This window comes from Aptenodytes patagonicus, chromosome 3 (genome assembly GCF_965638725.1).
Source record: "Aptenodytes patagonicus chromosome 3, bAptPat1.pri.cur, whole genome shotgun sequence".
In the NCBI taxonomy this organism is placed as follows: domain Eukaryota; kingdom Metazoa; phylum Chordata; class Aves; order Sphenisciformes; family Spheniscidae; genus Aptenodytes; species Aptenodytes patagonicus.
Genome location: NC_134951.1, coordinates 62,962,641 through 62,980,116, shown reverse-complemented (window position 1 = coordinate 62,980,116; position 17,476 = coordinate 62,962,641). Strand labels below are relative to the sequence as shown.

At 43.4% G+C, this 17,476-nt stretch overlaps 1 protein-coding gene across 2 annotated transcripts in view; it reads left to right on the top strand.

The window, feature by feature from the left end:
• Positions 1–17,476, top strand: part of THEMIS (thymocyte selection associated) — an 81,479-nt gene that overhangs the window by 23,471 nt on the left and 40,532 nt on the right. For both annotated transcript variants that reach the window (XM_076335492.1, XM_076335493.1), the window contains exons 3-4: positions 1,264–1,722; positions 5,231–6,276. In XM_076335492.1, the coding sequence (XP_076191607.1) occupies positions 1,264–1,722; positions 5,231–6,276 (1,505 nt within the window). The remainder of the gene's footprint in view (positions 1–1,263; positions 1,723–5,230; positions 6,277–17,476) is intronic.

Here is a 17,476-nt window from a genome sequence, read left to right as displayed (position 1 = left end):
CCGTGAAGGAGACTCTAGTGGTGTCAAGCAGCAATCCTTGAATCCCCATCCCATAATCCATAACTGCCAAGGTGGGAGTATTCCTTTACCACAAAGATACGGTGTCCTTTGTGCGGTCCAGAGGAGGCAAAAGTGTGGAGCAGCAGGGGCCATAGGGTTTCTGCTGGCTGGCTTTGGGGGAAGGAAGGAGAAAAGTCACTGCATCTCTCAAGGAGCTTAGCTGCTTTGTCACTGTAGCTGTAGCTACCAGTTAATTTGTGTGGGTCCCCTGGCTTGCAAACTTGGCCTAGGAATAACCTCTATGTTCAGCTATATTCACTTGGAAGAGAGCCTTAGTCGATGCCTGTCCCAGGAAGCTGCAATGTAATTTCACAAGGCAGCATTCACACTGCCGTGCCTGAGGAAGAAGACAGCTGAATCACACAGTTCAGCTAAACCCTACTGTTTAGTCCTCTAAACCGTCCACTTCATCTTCCTCTATTTTAAACACTCATGGAAATACAGAAATGTACGTATTTTTCTTGCGATGCGGACTCCTAATGAGACAGTTCCAAGGGGCATGATTAACATGAAATAATAACATCCCTAGGGGATAGGGAAGCTCAGATGCAGCTTCTGCCTTGCAGTACTTCAGCACTTTAATTACCTTGTGATGACCACAGTGCTACAACACCCAAACTTTGAATTACTCCATCTGTTGGTCTGGGCTATCAGATATGCTAAAATCAATTTCCTTTGCTCATTCTTATCTGTAGGCGCTACTTTTTCATTTATGAATTGTCTTTAAACATACTTGGTCTAGGAATCCCCAGTCTGTGTGTGGAAGAATACATAGTACAACATTTAGCCAGAAACTTTATCCGGCATTTCACTGATCACATTACTGTTGCTCTTCCTCATACCATGTCTGCATTTTTTTCTTAAAGGTTGGTTTCCTGAGAAGACAGATAAGAATTTAAGATAATCTTTCGTTTTTCTGTAGCAAAGAAAATAACTTTTTTCTCTTGGATGCGTGCATTATGGACGTAAAAATGTTGGATGTCAGAAATTACCTGCAGAGTAGAAAGGGCTAATTCCAGCCGCCTATGATTTATATCATGTAGTTGGTATTATCTTTATAAAGTCACATTTCTAGCAACCAAACTATCAGCTATGAATTGTTTGATGTGCTTTGCTCCCCATTTTTATTACATTCACAGTCTAAACTTTGGCATGGCTTCCTTTATGTATTTCCATTTTATAATGCACGTTTTCTGTTCTTAGGTCTTTATAAGGTTGTGGCAGATAAAACTCCATATGTCAGCATTGAAGAAATTACAAGAAAAGTCTCTATTGGGCCAACAAGATTTGGCCATCCGTGTTTCTACAGTCCTGAGGATATAAAATTGGCAAACCTCACTATCAAACATGGTGAGCAAATCACCTTCAACTCAGTGGAAAAGGTCAATGGAACGATGGCTGTGAACTGCGGTGTGGTCAGAAATAACCAGTCTCATTCCTTTACTTTGCCCCTTTCACAAGAAGGAAAATTCTACGAGTGTGAAGATGACCAGATATATACCCTAAAAGAGATTGCAGAATGGAAAATCCCTAAGTGCAGAAACCGGATTGTCAAACTTTCCAATACTTTACATACGTGGGACTCCTCTAATCCACTTCCTGAGAATTTTGATGGCTGCTTGATTCTCACGCCTGTCTATGAAGTACAGGCAGTAATGAAATGTAAGTAGGAATCAAAGTCAATATTCTATTCGTCTCAGTATAGCAAAGTACCCTTAAATACACAAAATTTGCTTGAAATAGGCAGGAAGGATTCAGTTTGGTCAAGAATTCCTGACCCGTATTTGCTACTGATGCTAGTTTCAAGGTGAAAAAAGGTAAAAATAATATTGCCTTTTTTATTCCTTCATCAGCTGTTAATTCAGATAGTTATCTTGCATTTCTTTCTGTTGCCATTTTATTGATCACTACAATTAAATCATCGTTGCAAAGAAAATATATTGCATAGTGAAAAAGCGGAGCTTAGGAATTCTGTTCAGTTCTCAGATTCTCTTTCTCTGTCTCTCAGTCTTTGGCCATGGAGAAGTCACTTGATCATTTATGGCTATGGCTAGGAATTAGAAAAAGAATATAGCCATACATGTTGTAACACACTCAACTACCGTTTATTTTTCAGAATGAGGATGCTGCAGGAAGTAAAACCGTATCATTTTACTCTATTGCAGAGACAAATATCATTAGAATATAAACAGAAAAGACTCACGGAAAATTTCTGAAACCTCTAGGTTTGAGGAAACAGGAAGATATTAGAAAACCAATACCTTTAAAAGCTGTAATTTGTGTTACAAGTTTTTATGAAAAAAAAATTATTTTGTCCATGGCACATTATCACTGTTCTAGTTGTTCCACGAAAACATTGAAACTGCTGGGTTCTGTCCTTACCAATGTCTATATCTATGCCTTACTTTAAACCTGTTAGTGAAATTAGTCACAGGAATAAGATCAGAAGGTGTGCAAGGGTATAAGCACACAGTGAAATTCTCCTGAGTTATGGTGACTTGAATAGCCGAGCTGCAGTAATGACCCATGTGTGCGTGCATAGCGTACCCTCTCTGAACTGAGATACCTACCTAAGCAAAAAAAACAGCTTAAGCTAACATGTTTGACCTTGCTTGAGGACAGCTCAGGCAGTAGATGGAAACTCGCTGTAATTCTACTTGTTGATGCACCCATCCTGTTAAAGTCTGCAGGATAGGAGCTTAGCTTTTGGGAAGGTTTTGCTGCTTGTTGCCTTTACTAGAAGCAGACCAGTGAGCTCCATAGAAATGAAATCCTAACAGAAATATGTCATTCATGAGGATATTAAGCAGGAAATCTTTTCACAATTGAGGTTTCTCAGATGAATGATGTAAGTAAATGGATAAAAGAGAAAGAAATAAAAGTGGCCAGAGACTGTTAGCACAATATACTATACTTGTTAAATGCTTATCATGAGATATTCAGCTGTGCATGCTATGGGATTTAATGTGTGAGTTTGGAAAGTATATCTTCATGAGATAAAATACTTCATTTTCTACAACTCTAGCTAGATTCAGGAATCTAGCCCATCTTCTGAAGCTGGAATCACTTAGGTGTATTCCTAGTCCCTCTTAGATATATGTGCAGACTCGATAAGAATTTAATGTTTCTAAAAAGCTTTCAGAAGATTCAGAAATGTTTGGTATTCACTTGTCTTCCAATCAGATATTCCAGTGAGAGTTGTATTTGTTAATTTTATTTCATGCCCATTTATGTTTCATAGTGTGCTCAACATTTAAGAAGCTTTAAATATGTCCTAAATAACTATTTAATACAAACTTGAAAAGTAGGCTTCATGGTATGTGATTAACTACTTTCTTGTGGACCATACAAAATGGATTTTGACCATTTTTAGAAGAACTATAAATAGACACAAGATAAAGTATGAGAAATACTATCCACAATTCAATAAAAAAGATTTCTGATAAGAGGGGTAGAAGATTACATTTTCACAGGCTGTGGGCAGGAATCCTCTATACTTCTTATTCTTAATAATGAACAAATTGCGTGTATGGAACTCCCCCAAATGCTCATAGAAAACTTTCAATTTCACTAGTCATTCCTCTTTCATTGACTTTCCCTTGCGGTGCTTAGGAAGTTTGTCACCTGAAGGCGTCAATGTGACAAAAGGAGAGCTGGAATAAACAGATCCTGAATCACTGTCATAAAACATACATCTGATACCGACTTTTAAGTATAAAGTATTGGTATGTCCTGCTACAAGGAAGTGTGAATCCAGGATATACTATCCTTGTGTGCAGGTTTATGCAGAATAAGTCTTATTGAAGAGAGTCATTAACTATTATTTGCTTGTTAAATTTTACTGCCCTGGTCAATGATCTGTGGTGTCACTGATGTGGAGCCAAATTCTTAAACAAGCCTTAACTGCATAGTCAGCTTTGTGCTTGGAAGTTTTGCATCCAAAATTTTGCAAGTTCAGTTGTGATAAAAGAGTTGTTGTTCCCTGTCAGACTGTTAAACGCAATGGCTTGGTTCTGATAGTGAATAAAACCAGATGCCACAGAAAAAGATGCAAGAGTTCCACAGAGGACCACTGTAGTAGATATTTCTTTATTAATTAACAATAAACTTAGACTTTGTTACACAAAGGTTTTGCCTTTTTTTTACAGTTCTATTATTTTCTAATAATTATAGATGTTTTCATTATTCTTATAAATATCTGTCCTGGTTTCAGCAGGGATAGACTTAATTTCCTTCCTAGTAGCTGGTACAGTGCCGTGTTTTGGATTTAGGATGAGAATAATGTTGATAACACGCCGATGTTTTAGTTGTTGCTAAGCAGTGCTTACACTAGTCAAGGACTTTTCAGCTTCCCATGCTCTACTGACTGAGAAGGCTGGAGGTGCACAAGAAGCTGGGAGGGGGCACAGCCAGGACAGCTGACCCAAACTGGCCAAAGGGATATTCCATACCATGTGACGTCATGCTCAGTACATAAACTGGGGAAAGCTGGCCAGGGGGGCCGCTGCTCGAGGACTGGCTGGGCATCGGTCAGTGGGTGGTGAGCAATTGCATTGTGCATCACTTGCTTTGTATATTATTATTATTGTTGTTATTATTATTATTATTATTATTATTTTATTCTATTTCAATTATTAAACTGTTTTTACCTCAACCCACAAGTTTTCTCACTTTCACTCTTCCGATTCTTTCCCCCATCACACCGGGTGGCGGGGGGGGGGGAGTGAGCGAGTGGCTGTGTGGTGCTCAGTTGCCAACTGAGGTTAAACCACGACAATATCAAAATATCTTATTTCTCCCAGACTGACCAGAGCAACAACATGTGTTAATGGGTTCAAATGCTATTTATTCATTAAAAATGTCCCGTCCCCCCCCCCATTTCTTCAGAGAACCCATAAGTTACTAAGAAACTTTTGTTCACTTGGACACCTTATTCTCATCTCCTCTTGTCTCTCTCTTCCTTTGTGAGGTCTCCTGTATATCTGATAGCTATATATCTCAAATTAAAACAGTTAGTTAGACTTTGACTGGCCCTGTTAACTGTGCATGTTAACATATGGAGGTACACACCTCAGGGAAGGTACTTTTAGTATCTGGCCAACAGGACATGTATATTTTATTCCAATGTCAGTTTGAAAACAAAAATCAATGTATTTCTTTTTCTTTTCAGTTCGAAAGGACATAGTTCATATCCTCTCAGATCTAGATGTTGAGGTCAAGGATATAACAGACTGTTATGATATTAGTTCTTTCCTTCAGCCACTGTCTTTGGAAGATGTATTTGAAAGAACAAGCAAGGAATTTCCTATGGTTGCTGAGATAATGGAAGGGCCTTCAGGAAGCCAAAAACCTTATAACTTACTGCATACAGGAAAAGAGATCGTCATCTACAAAAAGTACCAGCCAACAAGAGTCCTAGCCTCTGAGATCAGAAGTGACTCCCCAAAAAGACATTTTTTAATCCCTATGAGCTACAAAGGAAAGTTCAAGAGAAGACCTCGGGAGTTTCCAACCGCCTATGATTTAGAGATAGCAAGAAGTGAAAAGGAACAGCTTCATGTTGTAGCAACTAAAGCCTTTGATTCCCCTCATAAAGAGCTTTTTTCTGTTTCGGTTGGAGACCAGTTTCTAGTTCAGCAATGCCAGACTAGTGAAGTTCTGTATGAGGGAAGAAAGAAAGTCATAGACGTTTTAGCTTGTGAACAAATACTAAGTGATACGTATAAGAAGGTGCTCCTCCCTATGTACATGGAAGGTGGCTTTGTGGAAGTGATTCATGACAAGAAACAATACCAGCTTTCTGAAATTTGCAAAGAATTTCGTTTGCCTTTTAATGTCAAAGTGTCCGTGAGGGACCTTTCCGTTGAGGAAGACGTCTTGGCTGCCGTGCCTGGTCTGCAGTTTGAAGAAGAAATCACAGACTCTTATTTGCTGATCAGTAGCACCAGCAGTCCAGTGGAGAGCTGGGAGATTCCTGTATATCGCTTAAACATGTCGGTCCATTTGCTCAGCAGAGATGTTCAGACAGTTGTACCTCCTGCAACTAAGACAACGGTGGAAGAGATCAGCGAAGAGCAATACTATATGGTGCGAAGATATGAAAACCAAACCCTTCATCCACCACCCAGGCCTCCCAAAAAGCCAACAACACTTGCACCAAAACCTGTTTTTGCAGTATCTAAGCAAGGTGTGTCTGATGTACTACAGGCTCCAAAGGTAAGGTATCACACCTTGTCTTTGAATCTCTTACAAACATAGGTCGTGTTCTGTCAATTTACCGTCTCCATTTCACTGGTGTATCCTCATGGCATGTACACAGATGGCTCTCAGTTCCCTGTAATAGGCAAATTAGCCATTATAGACAACAATGGCTAAAATCTCCAGTGTGTGTTAATTGATCCATGAAAAATAACGGAACCATGCGGACTCACAGCAGAAAGCTTGGCCGTGTAATTTTGCATGGATAATCCTTTACTGCACCAATGCAAAAGTGAAGGGAGAGACTTGAAGTGGCTGTATTTAAATCTTTATTAAGGGGAAGCATATGTTTTCATGATGTAAAGATAATTTTGCTCAGCTGGAAACGGCAGAATTAAATTCACAGAAAGTCAAGTTGGATAGATATTTTCGACTGCACGGTTTTGCACTTACCCGAGTGGCGAATAGATTTGGAATAAAAAGGGCAGCTGTTTTAGAATAGCTGTTCATGTTAAGAAAGAAGTGCCCCTTCTAGGACAATTTTCTTTGTGGTTAACCTAAGGCAATGCATTTGTTCATTAATTTTTGTGTTGGGTCTGGCTGAGTTGGAGTTAATTTTCTTCACAGCAGCTGAAACACAGTAAGATACTGTGTTTTGGATTTGTGACTAAAACAGTGTTGGTAACACACCAGTGTTTTGGCTGTTGCAGAGCAGTGCACCCACAGTGTCAAGGCCTTCTCTTTTTCCCAGGTTGCCCCCCCAGCAAGTAGGCTGGGGGTGGGCAAGAAGTTGAGAGGGGTCACAGCCAGGAGAGCTGACCCCAACTGACCAAAGAGATATTCCATGACATATAATACCATGCTCAGCAATAAAAACTGAGGGGGGTGGTTGGTCTGGGAAGGTAGCCATAGCTCAGAGACTGGCTGGACATCAGTCTGCTTGTGGGAGGTGGTGAGTGACTGCCTTTGCATCACTGGGGTTTTTTCCCTCTTTCATATTAAAGACGTATTAAACTGTCTTTATCTCAATCCATGAGTTTTCTTGCTTTTGCTCTTACTATTCTCTCTCCTGATGAGATCATCATCCTGATGTCAGGGGGGAGTGAGCAAGCAGCTGGGTGGGTGCTTAGCTGCTGGCTGGGGTCAACCCACCACAATTTTCTTGAAAGATTCTTGAAAGAATCAAAGAAAGGCACCTTGAGGGACTTTAACAAGAAAGACTGTCCAGGAGGTATTTAACTTAGGTTGCAGTTGCTCTCGTGCAGATAAAAATTCCCCACAGGAGAAGAAGGAAAAAAAATTTGAAATGCTTTCAGGCCTCTGTATTGTAATTGTGCTGCATTTTAAATGCAATGTAACTCATGGAATTATATTTTGGGGGGTTCAAGGAAAGTTATTTTTTGTGTTGCTATCAAATTAAGGTCCAGTTGTAGCCACCCTGGAAGGGGAGCCGTTGTGAGTACCTCTCCTTGCCTGCTGGAGGTGTTCCTCCCCTCAGTGCCAATTCTGAGACCACATGCAGGTCCACAGCTCCACATAAGTCCTGGGAGATGGTTATAACAGACCATAGGAGAAGTGAATGGGTAAGGTGGGTCCCTCAGATAAGGGTAATAGAGCAAAAGTTGAGTCATTTTCTTTTGTCTTTACTTGTACTATGGAAACTTATTTTCTGCTAGTTTGTACAGTGACCCTTGCAGCAGCTTAAATAAGCCATCCTGTTAGGCTAGGGATGATACATAAGAAACTGGTCCCTGGAGCTAACAGGCAAGCCATCAGCCTGGTGCTGGCCTGGGGTACAGAACTGGGGAAGAATTCCCTAAAGTTCTGTTTCTGGTTGACCCGTACCCTTGTCAGGAGGACTCAGACGTCCTGCAGTTACCGATGGCTGTGTGTGGAGAGCAACAGGTAGATGCTGACTCTAGGCTAGACTTGTGCAGAAGATAGTATTTTCCTGAAGTGAGGCGAGAGCAATAAGCACGGGAGAGGGTTGAGCTGAGGTTCCTTTGCACATTCATGAGTGAGAGCGACCTTAGATTGCAGCTATCCAGACAAAGAAATGCATTCAAGCAGACTGTTCCAGAGGATGTTTTTTGTCACATGCTTGTTATAAATGCAGTCAGAATGCTTAGAGTTATGCAGATTTGTAAATCTCCTTCCCTGGAAAGGTGAAACAAGTAGACACCACTTATTCATAAGATTAAACATCCTGAGCTGTATCATAATAGGTTTAAAGTTGCACAGAATGCATTATCTCTTCTACCCTGAGCACCGTGAATCCTCTGAGAAGATGTGGATTGTAGCGGATAGGCTCTGCCTCAGTCTCTCTGCCAGCGATGGTGATAGGGGAGACTGCATTTTCTTCTACATGTATCAGGGATGTCTGAGGGTTCAGAAAGTTGGAGATTGTGCCAAACTGATAAACTGCCCTCTTTGCCTATTTTGTGACTGTGCATAGACTTATTTGCATAAGTAACAGACGAACATCCTAATGAGCCGAACTTAAGCTTGACAAGGTGGCAGCTTGGAATAAGCTTTATTGCTGCATGAACTGCCATGCTCCTCCTGCAGGCAGCTCCCTGCCCGGTGCTTAGGGAGCTCTGGCTACTTGCTGGAGGGTGGTGAATGGCTTCCTTGCCCACCAGATGGGAAACTTTGCTTGGCTTGGTGCTCTAGGATTAAATGCTGCTGCTGCATGAGTCCGCAGAGGACTAAGATACAGCTGTTTTATGCCAATACCTGAGAATGCTCTGCAAGAGTGGGTCATCTCTAGCTACAGCTTGTGCTTTGATCGCCTCTTAGCTCACAGCAAGGCTGTGAGGGCAGAGAGGCTCCAGCTGTCTCTTCCTGCTGTTCCCTGACCTTGGTAAGGGAACACTAGGGCCAGGAGCAGGACTATACAGTGTATGTTTCACTGTACTTTTGGTCACATTAGTCACTGAATTGTATTAAATTAGCAGCCAGTATGGACTGGAACTTCAGATGAGTGCAAGAACTGCCTCTGCTTGCATGCAAGGTGCGATGCTACAGAGACATGAATGTTTGCATAGTTCAGCAAAGTCATAGAATCATAGAATCATAGAATAGTTTGGGTTGGAAGGGACCTCTAAAGGTCATCTAGTCCAACCCCCCTGCCATGGGCAGGAACATCTTCAACTAGATCAGGTTGCTCAGAGCCCTGTCCAACCTGACCTGGAATGTTTCCAGGGATGGGGCATCCACCACCTCTCTGGGCAACCTGTGCCACCCTCGGCATAAAAAATGTCTTCCTTATATCTAGTCTCAATCTACCCCCCTTTAGTTTAAAGCCATTCCCCCTTGTCCTGTCGCAACAGGCCCTGCTCAAAAGTTTGCCGCCACCTTTTTTATAAGCCCCCTTTAAGTCCTGATAGGCTGCAATAAGGTCTCCCCGAAGCCCTCTCTTCTCTAGGCTGAACAACCCCAACTCTCTCAGCCTTTCCTCATAGGAGAGATGTTCCATCCCCCCGATCATTTTCGTGGCCCTCCTCTGGATCCGCTCCAACAGGTCCATGTCTTTCTTATGCTGAGGGCTCCAGAGCTGGACGCAGTACTCCAGGTGGGGTCTCACCAGAGCAGAGTAGAGGGGCAGAATCACCTCCCTCGACCTGCTGGCCACGCTTCTTTTGATGCAGCCCAGGATACGCTTGGCCTTCTGGGCTGTGAGCACGCATTGCTGGCTCCTGTCCAGCTTTTCATCCACCAGTACCCCCAAGTCCTTCTCGGCAGGGCTGCTCTCAATCCCTTCATCCCCCAGCCTGTCTTGATACTGGGGGTTGCCCCGACCCAGGTGCAGGACCTTGCACGTGGCCTTGTTAAACCTCATGAGGTTCACATGGGCCCACTTCTCCAGCTTGTCCAGGTCCCTCTGGATGGCATGCCGTCCCTCTGGCGTGTCGACTGCACCACTCAGCTTGGTGTCATCTGCAAACTTGCTGAGGGTGTGCTCGATCCCACTGTCTATGGCATTGATCAAGATATTAAACAGTACCGGTCCCAAAATGAACCCCTGCGGGATGCCACTCATCACCAATCTCCATCTGGACATTGAGCCGTTGACCACTACCCTCTGGATGTGACCATCTAACCAATTCCTCACCCACCGGACAGTCCACCCATCCAATCCATGCCTCTCCAGTTTAGAGAGAAGGATGTTGTGGGGGACCGTGTCAAAGGCCTTACAGAGGTCCAGATAGATGACATCTGTAGCCCTTCCTGTGTCCACTGATGTAGTCACTCCATCATGGAAGGCTATGACTAGGTTAGTCAGGCAGGACTTGCCCTTGGTGAAGCCATGCTGGCTGTCTCGAATCACCTCCCTGTCCTCCATGTGCCTTAGCATAGCTTCCAGGGGAATCTGTTCCATGGTCTTCCCAGGCACAGAGGTGAGACTGACTGGCCTGTAGTTCCCTGGGTCTTCCTTTTTTCCCTTTTTAAAAATGGGGGTTATGTTTCCCCTTTTCCAGTGAGTGGGAACTTCACCGGACTGCCACGACTTCTCAAATATGATGGATAGTGGCTTAGCAACTTCATCCGCCAGTTCCTTCAGGACCCGTGGATGGATCTCATCGGGTCCCACAGACTTGTGCACCTTCAGATGCCTTAGATGGTCTCGAACCTGATGCTCTCCCACAGTGGGCAGCTCTTCATTCTCCCAGTCCCCGCCTTTGCCTTCTGTGGCTTGGGCGGTGAGGCTCGAGCACTTGCCGGTGAAGACTGAGGCAAAAAAGTCATTGAGTACCTCCGCCTTCTCCATGTCCTGGGTAACCAGGTCTCCCATTACGTTCTGGAGAGGGCCCACATTTTCCCTCGTCTTCCTTTTATCCCTGATGTACCTATAGAATCTTTTCTTGTTGCCCTTGACGTCCCTGGCCAGATTTAATTCTATCAGGGCTTTCACTTTCCTAACCTGATCCCTGGCTGCTCGGGCAATTTCTCTGTATTCCTCCCAGGCTACCTGTCCTTGCTTCCACCCTCTGAACGCTTCCTTTTTGTGTTTGAGTTTGTCCAGGAGATCCTTGTTCATCCATGCAGGCCTCCTGGCATTTTTGCCTGACCTCCTCTTTGTTGGGATGCATCGCTCCTGAGCTTGAAGGAGGTGATCCTTGAATATTATGCAGCTTTCTTGGGCCCCTCTTCCCTCCAGGGCTTTGTCCCATGGCACTCTACCAAGCAGATCCCTGAAGAGGCCAAAGTCTCTGGGTAGTGAGCTTGCTGTGCGTCCTCCTCGGTGCCCCAAGGATCTTGAATTCCACCATTTCGTGGTCGCTGCAGCCCAGGCTGCCCTTGAGCTTCACATTCCCCACCAGCCCTTCCTTGTTGGTGAGAACAAGGTCCAGCATAGCACCTCTCCTCATTGGCTCCTCTACCACTTGGAGAAGGAAGTTATCATCGACGCATTCCAGGAATCTCCCGGATTGCTTATGCCCTGCTGTGTTGTCCCTGCGACAGATGTCGGGGCGGTTGAAGTTCCCCATGAGGACCAGGGCTTGTGAGCGTGAGGCTGCTCCTATCTGTCTATAGAGGGCCTCATCCGCTCAGTTTTCCTGGTCAGGTGGCCTGTAGCGGACCCCCACCGTAATGTCACCTGTCCCTGCCTTCCCTTTAATTCTGACCCACAAGCTCTCAGTCGGCTCCTCATCCATCCCCAGGCAGAGCTCCATGCACTCCAGCTGGTCATTGACATAGAGGGCGACACCCCCTCCTCGTTTCCCCTGCCTGTCCTTCCTAAAGAGCCTGTATCCCTCCATGCCAACACTCCAGTCATAGGAGCCATTCCACCATGTCTCCGTGATGCCAATAAGGTCGTAGCCCTGCAGGCATGCACATGTCTCTAACTCCTCTTGTTTATTCCCCGTGCTACGTGCGTTTGCATAGAGGCATATAAGTTGGGCCCCCGATGAAGCTGACTTACTGGCTGGAGTTCCTTTGTGCTGCTCTTCAGGTGCTCTCCTGCTGACCTGTGTTCCTTCTCCAGGCTCTGGGCATCTATTGCTGGCCCTGGCATCAAACTGGTAGGAGTGAGATGGATAGAGGTTCCCCTCCCCCGGCATCTCTAGTCCAGAGACAACAGATGAACTCTCAAACATAATATAGCTGCATTAACCAAGCACTCTGCCCAGTCTCTTCACAGGGATAATTAAGTTGGCTTGGCCTCTGCTGACACAGTTTTCACTTCCAGAGCCTGGGGATCTCTCCTCTTCCCTCCACAGTACAGTGCAGACTTTCCCTTTCCCTCTCATCTCGTCATTTTGTTTGGGTAAGAAACATCCAGACCACACATGTGTGCAATTTTGTATTATTTGCTAATTGAATAAACAAAGACAAACCCCAAGAAAATATATGCAAACTAAACAATGAAACAAAATAGCATGTATCAAATAATGAAATTAGGCTGATATTTCAGATATCAGATATCTATCTAATATCAATATCAAATAGCAGATATCTATCTAATAACCAGTATCACCTCTATGCACAAGCACCTCCAACTGAGGACAGTGATGACAGAATAATGATTGTACCCTTTGTCTAATGGTAAAATATAGGATACAAGCAGTCATTCACAAGAAATCTACCTTTTTCTCACTGGTATCATTGGAATAAAGTCCTCAGGGGGCTCTAACTGCTATGTTGAATTAAATAGTTTAAGCCATTCAGTTTCTGATTTATGAGCTTAGCTAGAAAATGAGAATGACCTAATAAAACCCTAGAAGTTAATGCTACTGATTTGAGAATGGAGTGCCTCACTCTCTTGCCAAGTTGTTCCTGGAGAGAAGTTCCCGTGGGAGGAACCAGTCAGGACCTCACCTTCTTGAAATTAAAATTCATTTAAAAAGAACAGGCCATGTGTGCCTGTTCTTTCCACAGTTAAAACCACCACAGTGAATATAACAAACCAAGTTTTCACTTAGTACCTCCAGACTGAGGTTTCAGGTGGGACCTTGAACAAAAGAGGCTTGAAAACTGTTTCCTAAAATTTGCCTATCAGTTCAAACAGTAAATATCCTACAGATTTAAGAAGGTGTTAATATATGTCCCTCAATGGCTTTGTTTTAAATTGAAACAATCAAAGAAGAGCCCATGCCAACTATTGCTAAGTGCATGTTAATACTGGGGGAACTGTAATCAATGCATGGAAGGCCACAGTTTAGTCCTGATACTCCTAATGCCCCGAGGCCACTAAGTGCACTGCTTAAGGAATTAAAAAAGGCAGTATTAGGCTCCTGATACACAGTAAAAGAGGTTAGCTCCATCCAATGCTATTTTTGGTGGTCTGCTTTGGCATGTATCTAGCCTGAGCAACAGTAGAATGGGTAAAATATTCACCAGCTTCAAGTTAGGATTGCTGCTAAATACCTTTATGAATGTGGAACTGGAAAAGTCAGTCACAGGCAGTAATCTGCTCACCTCTGGCAAGAAAGCTGAGAGAATTCCAGCCAGGGAAATTGGAATTTAATAAAATAGTAAGTATCAGGGCATGATAGTTAATCGTCATTTTGTGCTAAGGTCCGTTATCCTTCAAAAAGTCATCACAGTGTTATGATATCAGGAACTTTCTTGCTTTCTTGCTTTTTATTTCAAAATTAAAATGAAAGAAAAATTATCACTTCCATCTGGCTTTGCAGTTCTACAAACTGAACTATCGAAATCTGCCATTAACATATTTATCGCATCTGTCTTCACAGCAAAATGAAGACTTATCTGGAATTAAATTGATAAGACATAAGCTGCATTTTTCAGCAAATGAGTTTTCCTGCAGCGCCTCCTTTCCTTCCTCCTAACTATTTCTTTTCTGCTTCCAGAGCATTTTTCATGTTTTAGGGCCTTTACAGAGTAGATTTAACACAAATATTTCTGTTGTGTAGCAAGAAACTAACCTTCCTAAATAAATATGTATTAGAAAATGTATGCAGGACAGCCAGCAAGGAATAGGTAAGAACAGACTTCAGGAATTAGTAATCTTTTGGCACTGGAAATGAGCGAGGAAAGTGTGGTTCATTAGCAGATGCAAAAACGTGCATATGCAAATGTAAGAAAGAGGGTTTCTTTCTGACAGGTGCAGCATTGTGGCTGCTGAGACTGCAGCCATGCTTCCTCTTCCTCTTTTTCTCTGTCCCCACTAAAGAGGAGGTTTCTCTCTCCCTGGAGTCTCACCTTTTGCCCTCTCTCTCCCCCTCCTTCTCCACATCCCATGTACTGTTTCTCCATCACTTTCCAATAGCTTTGTAAGTCCCTAATAAATAGCATGAGAAGGCTGGAAGTGCAGCCCTTACAGCTTAATGACCACCCCACATTGTCATTGTGGCCAAGTTCTTGAAGTCTCTCAAAATCCCATCCCAACCACAGCCTCGCCTGGTGAGTCAGACCCCAAATCCTTCCAACTCCTTGCGCTGCAGCTGCTCGCTCTTTCGAGCACCACGTCCACACTGTGCCACAGGGTCCCTTTCCTCCTAACACCCATTCTGTGACACATGTGCCTGATTTCGCTCAGACCTACGGGTCTCGGGTCCCCCCGCACTGCACTTGTCATGTGCCCTTCATCCCCCCGCAACTTATATGACCTGGGTTCCCCAGTCCTCTCTACTGCTTTCAGACAGGCTTGTCTTTTCCTCTTCCTTGTTTCTTCCCAACACATCTTTCCTACTTGCTCTTCTCTCATGTAGTGAGCTGAAGCCAAGGCCACAGGCATTATCAGGTAGGAGCTTCAGGGACATCTCAAGTTACACATGGATTTTTGTCTCTTTCCCCAGCAGCACCTGTTCCATACCTCAGCAGAGCATCAGTCTTCAGCTAGGTTTTTAGGAGCAAAACTGGAGCAGGCTGTAGGTGCTGACAAGTGTCAAGCCATTTAATTCTCTTGTAGGTTGGACAGTCTGAGCTGAAGGACTTCATATTGGTGCTCTGTTGCAGAGATCCTTATAGCTATGTCCATACCTGGGGGCCCGTGACCATTTTCTGGGAACCCTATCTGCATCCTGATACCATGCTGGGCTGAAGCCTGCATGTGTGCCACTCCACCTCATGTCCTGGGTTTTTCTTCAAAAGAAACCAAGCAATGATGGCTAGAGAAGCAGTCTAATCTGGATGATGGGGGACCAGGACTGCCAGGTACCCTATGGGCTCTGTATGAACCAACAGGAAGGAGTTAGAGGAGCAGGAAACCCTAAAGCCCCAGCTAATAAATGACTGGAGTTTTCCTGATGTTCTCAGTATGGAGAGCTGGCATTAAGACCTCTTTCTCTTTTAACCAATACTAAAAGCTTAAAATTTCCACAGAGAAACATCAAGTCTGTAGTAGGCACTTACTCTGGACTGATGTTACTCTCAAAACCAAAATACAATGGGGAAGAGAGCAATGTGCCTGCTGGAAGGACAGGCAGTAGATAATTGCCTGAAAAACTAGCAGGGCAATCTGAGGTGTAAGCCTCATTGCAGAAAGCTATTACTGCTACAGGAAATGCTGATATAGTACATGAAATTAAGGAAGGTACAGATGAACATTTGGATATGCTGACTGATGAAAATGCCAACTGGTTAAAAGCAAATTGCTTAATTTAGAGCTAAAAATGAATTACTTGGAGAACAAAGTGAAAAGAAATATCAAAATAAAAAGGATGCCCAGAAGAAATAAAAAATTGGACCACATGAAAATATGGAACCCTTGATAAGAAGAAGAAAAATTCTGCACAGAGTGTTTGATCCAACAGCCATTGATGTCAGTAAGGGGAGAATTGGCTGGCATATTTTTTTTTCTCTTGCAGAAAGTACATAACATAACAAAACAAAACACATAACATAACAAAATCACATAATTATGTATAATTATAAAGCAGGACAAAAAAGTTTAAAAAAAAATCCAAAATTTTAGGAAGTACTGCAGCAGAATAACTCTCCAAAAATATAATTTGAGGGGGGATCTGAAATGTTTTTTTTTCAGCTGGGTTTCCAAGCAGCCTGATTTCCCACAACACTGTTCTCCAGGCTGCACTCTATCGTTCGCCCTTCTTCTCATGGCAAGAAGGTTGGAAAACTAAGTTTGTGGATAGCTGGTTATTGAAGTGTTACCTATTATGGCCTGTATTTTGGTCTGTTCAGAAGTCACCAAAGAGTTTTCCAGTTTAAACTGGCCAGAGATAATCTACACCCCAATGAGTTTCCACAAGTCCGCACTCCTGTGATGCCCGCCTGCAGGACCTGCAGCGACCTGCCTGGAGCTCCTGAGGCTCCCACAGAGCCAGCTGCTGGAACTCCAGGCAGCTGCCAGGCTCTCTGACTCCATCCCTGCTTAAACACCTTCGGGACTTTTCTGGGCTCTGAAGGCCAACTGGCATGAGGTGGCTGATGTCTCTGCTAGTAACTCTTTTGGTCTTCAAATTTGTGGGGCTGCTTGCAAACTGCATACTGGGAGTGGGCCTTGGGGTGCCCAGATCACACCCAGGAACTGCTTGGGAAAGCGCTAGTTGGCACAGGTTGAAACAGCCCAGGGATGTTTACAGGCACTGTTTAATCAACTAGTGTTGGCGTAGCCTCTGCTAAAAAAGAAAAAAGAAAAGAAGAATGCTCATCAGAGTCATTAAAGTGTTGTATGCGATCAATGTAAAAGAAAGCACTGACATTTCCCATTTACATTAAGCCTTCCTTCATGAAATTCAAGCTTTTGCAATACTGTCAGAGTTGGGCATCCCAGAACTGAAAGCATCCCAGAAGGTTGGGACTATGCTTTGAAATATATTGCCCCATGAAATGAAATGAGAAAGTTGCTGTCAGTGTGACAGCAGGGTCAAATCCCAAAGGACCTGTAGGCATGACTCACATTTTCCAGAGAGTCCTTGCAGTGAGGAACTGAGTGATTATCAGGAAACAGAGTGTGCTGTGGAGAGACTCATCAAAGCCATTAAAATTCATAAAGACAGTCTGAGTCCTGGGCTTTCCCTTTCTGCTTTTTGAATGTGTTAGTCCATAGACATGACATAAAAAGCATGGTGGAAATAAAATGAATAGTGAGGTTTATCAATTATTATATGAGGGAACTTTTAAAGGCTGAAAACCAATGTATTTAATGTCTATATTGAGAAAATTAATTTCCCTTCTTTATGGATAGAGGTGTAATTGACACTGAACTTTGTCAAGGTATTTAGCAGCATTATGTTCTTGTTCTACCTCAGGATATGAAATAATTTTCCTGGTAAATATTTTAAAT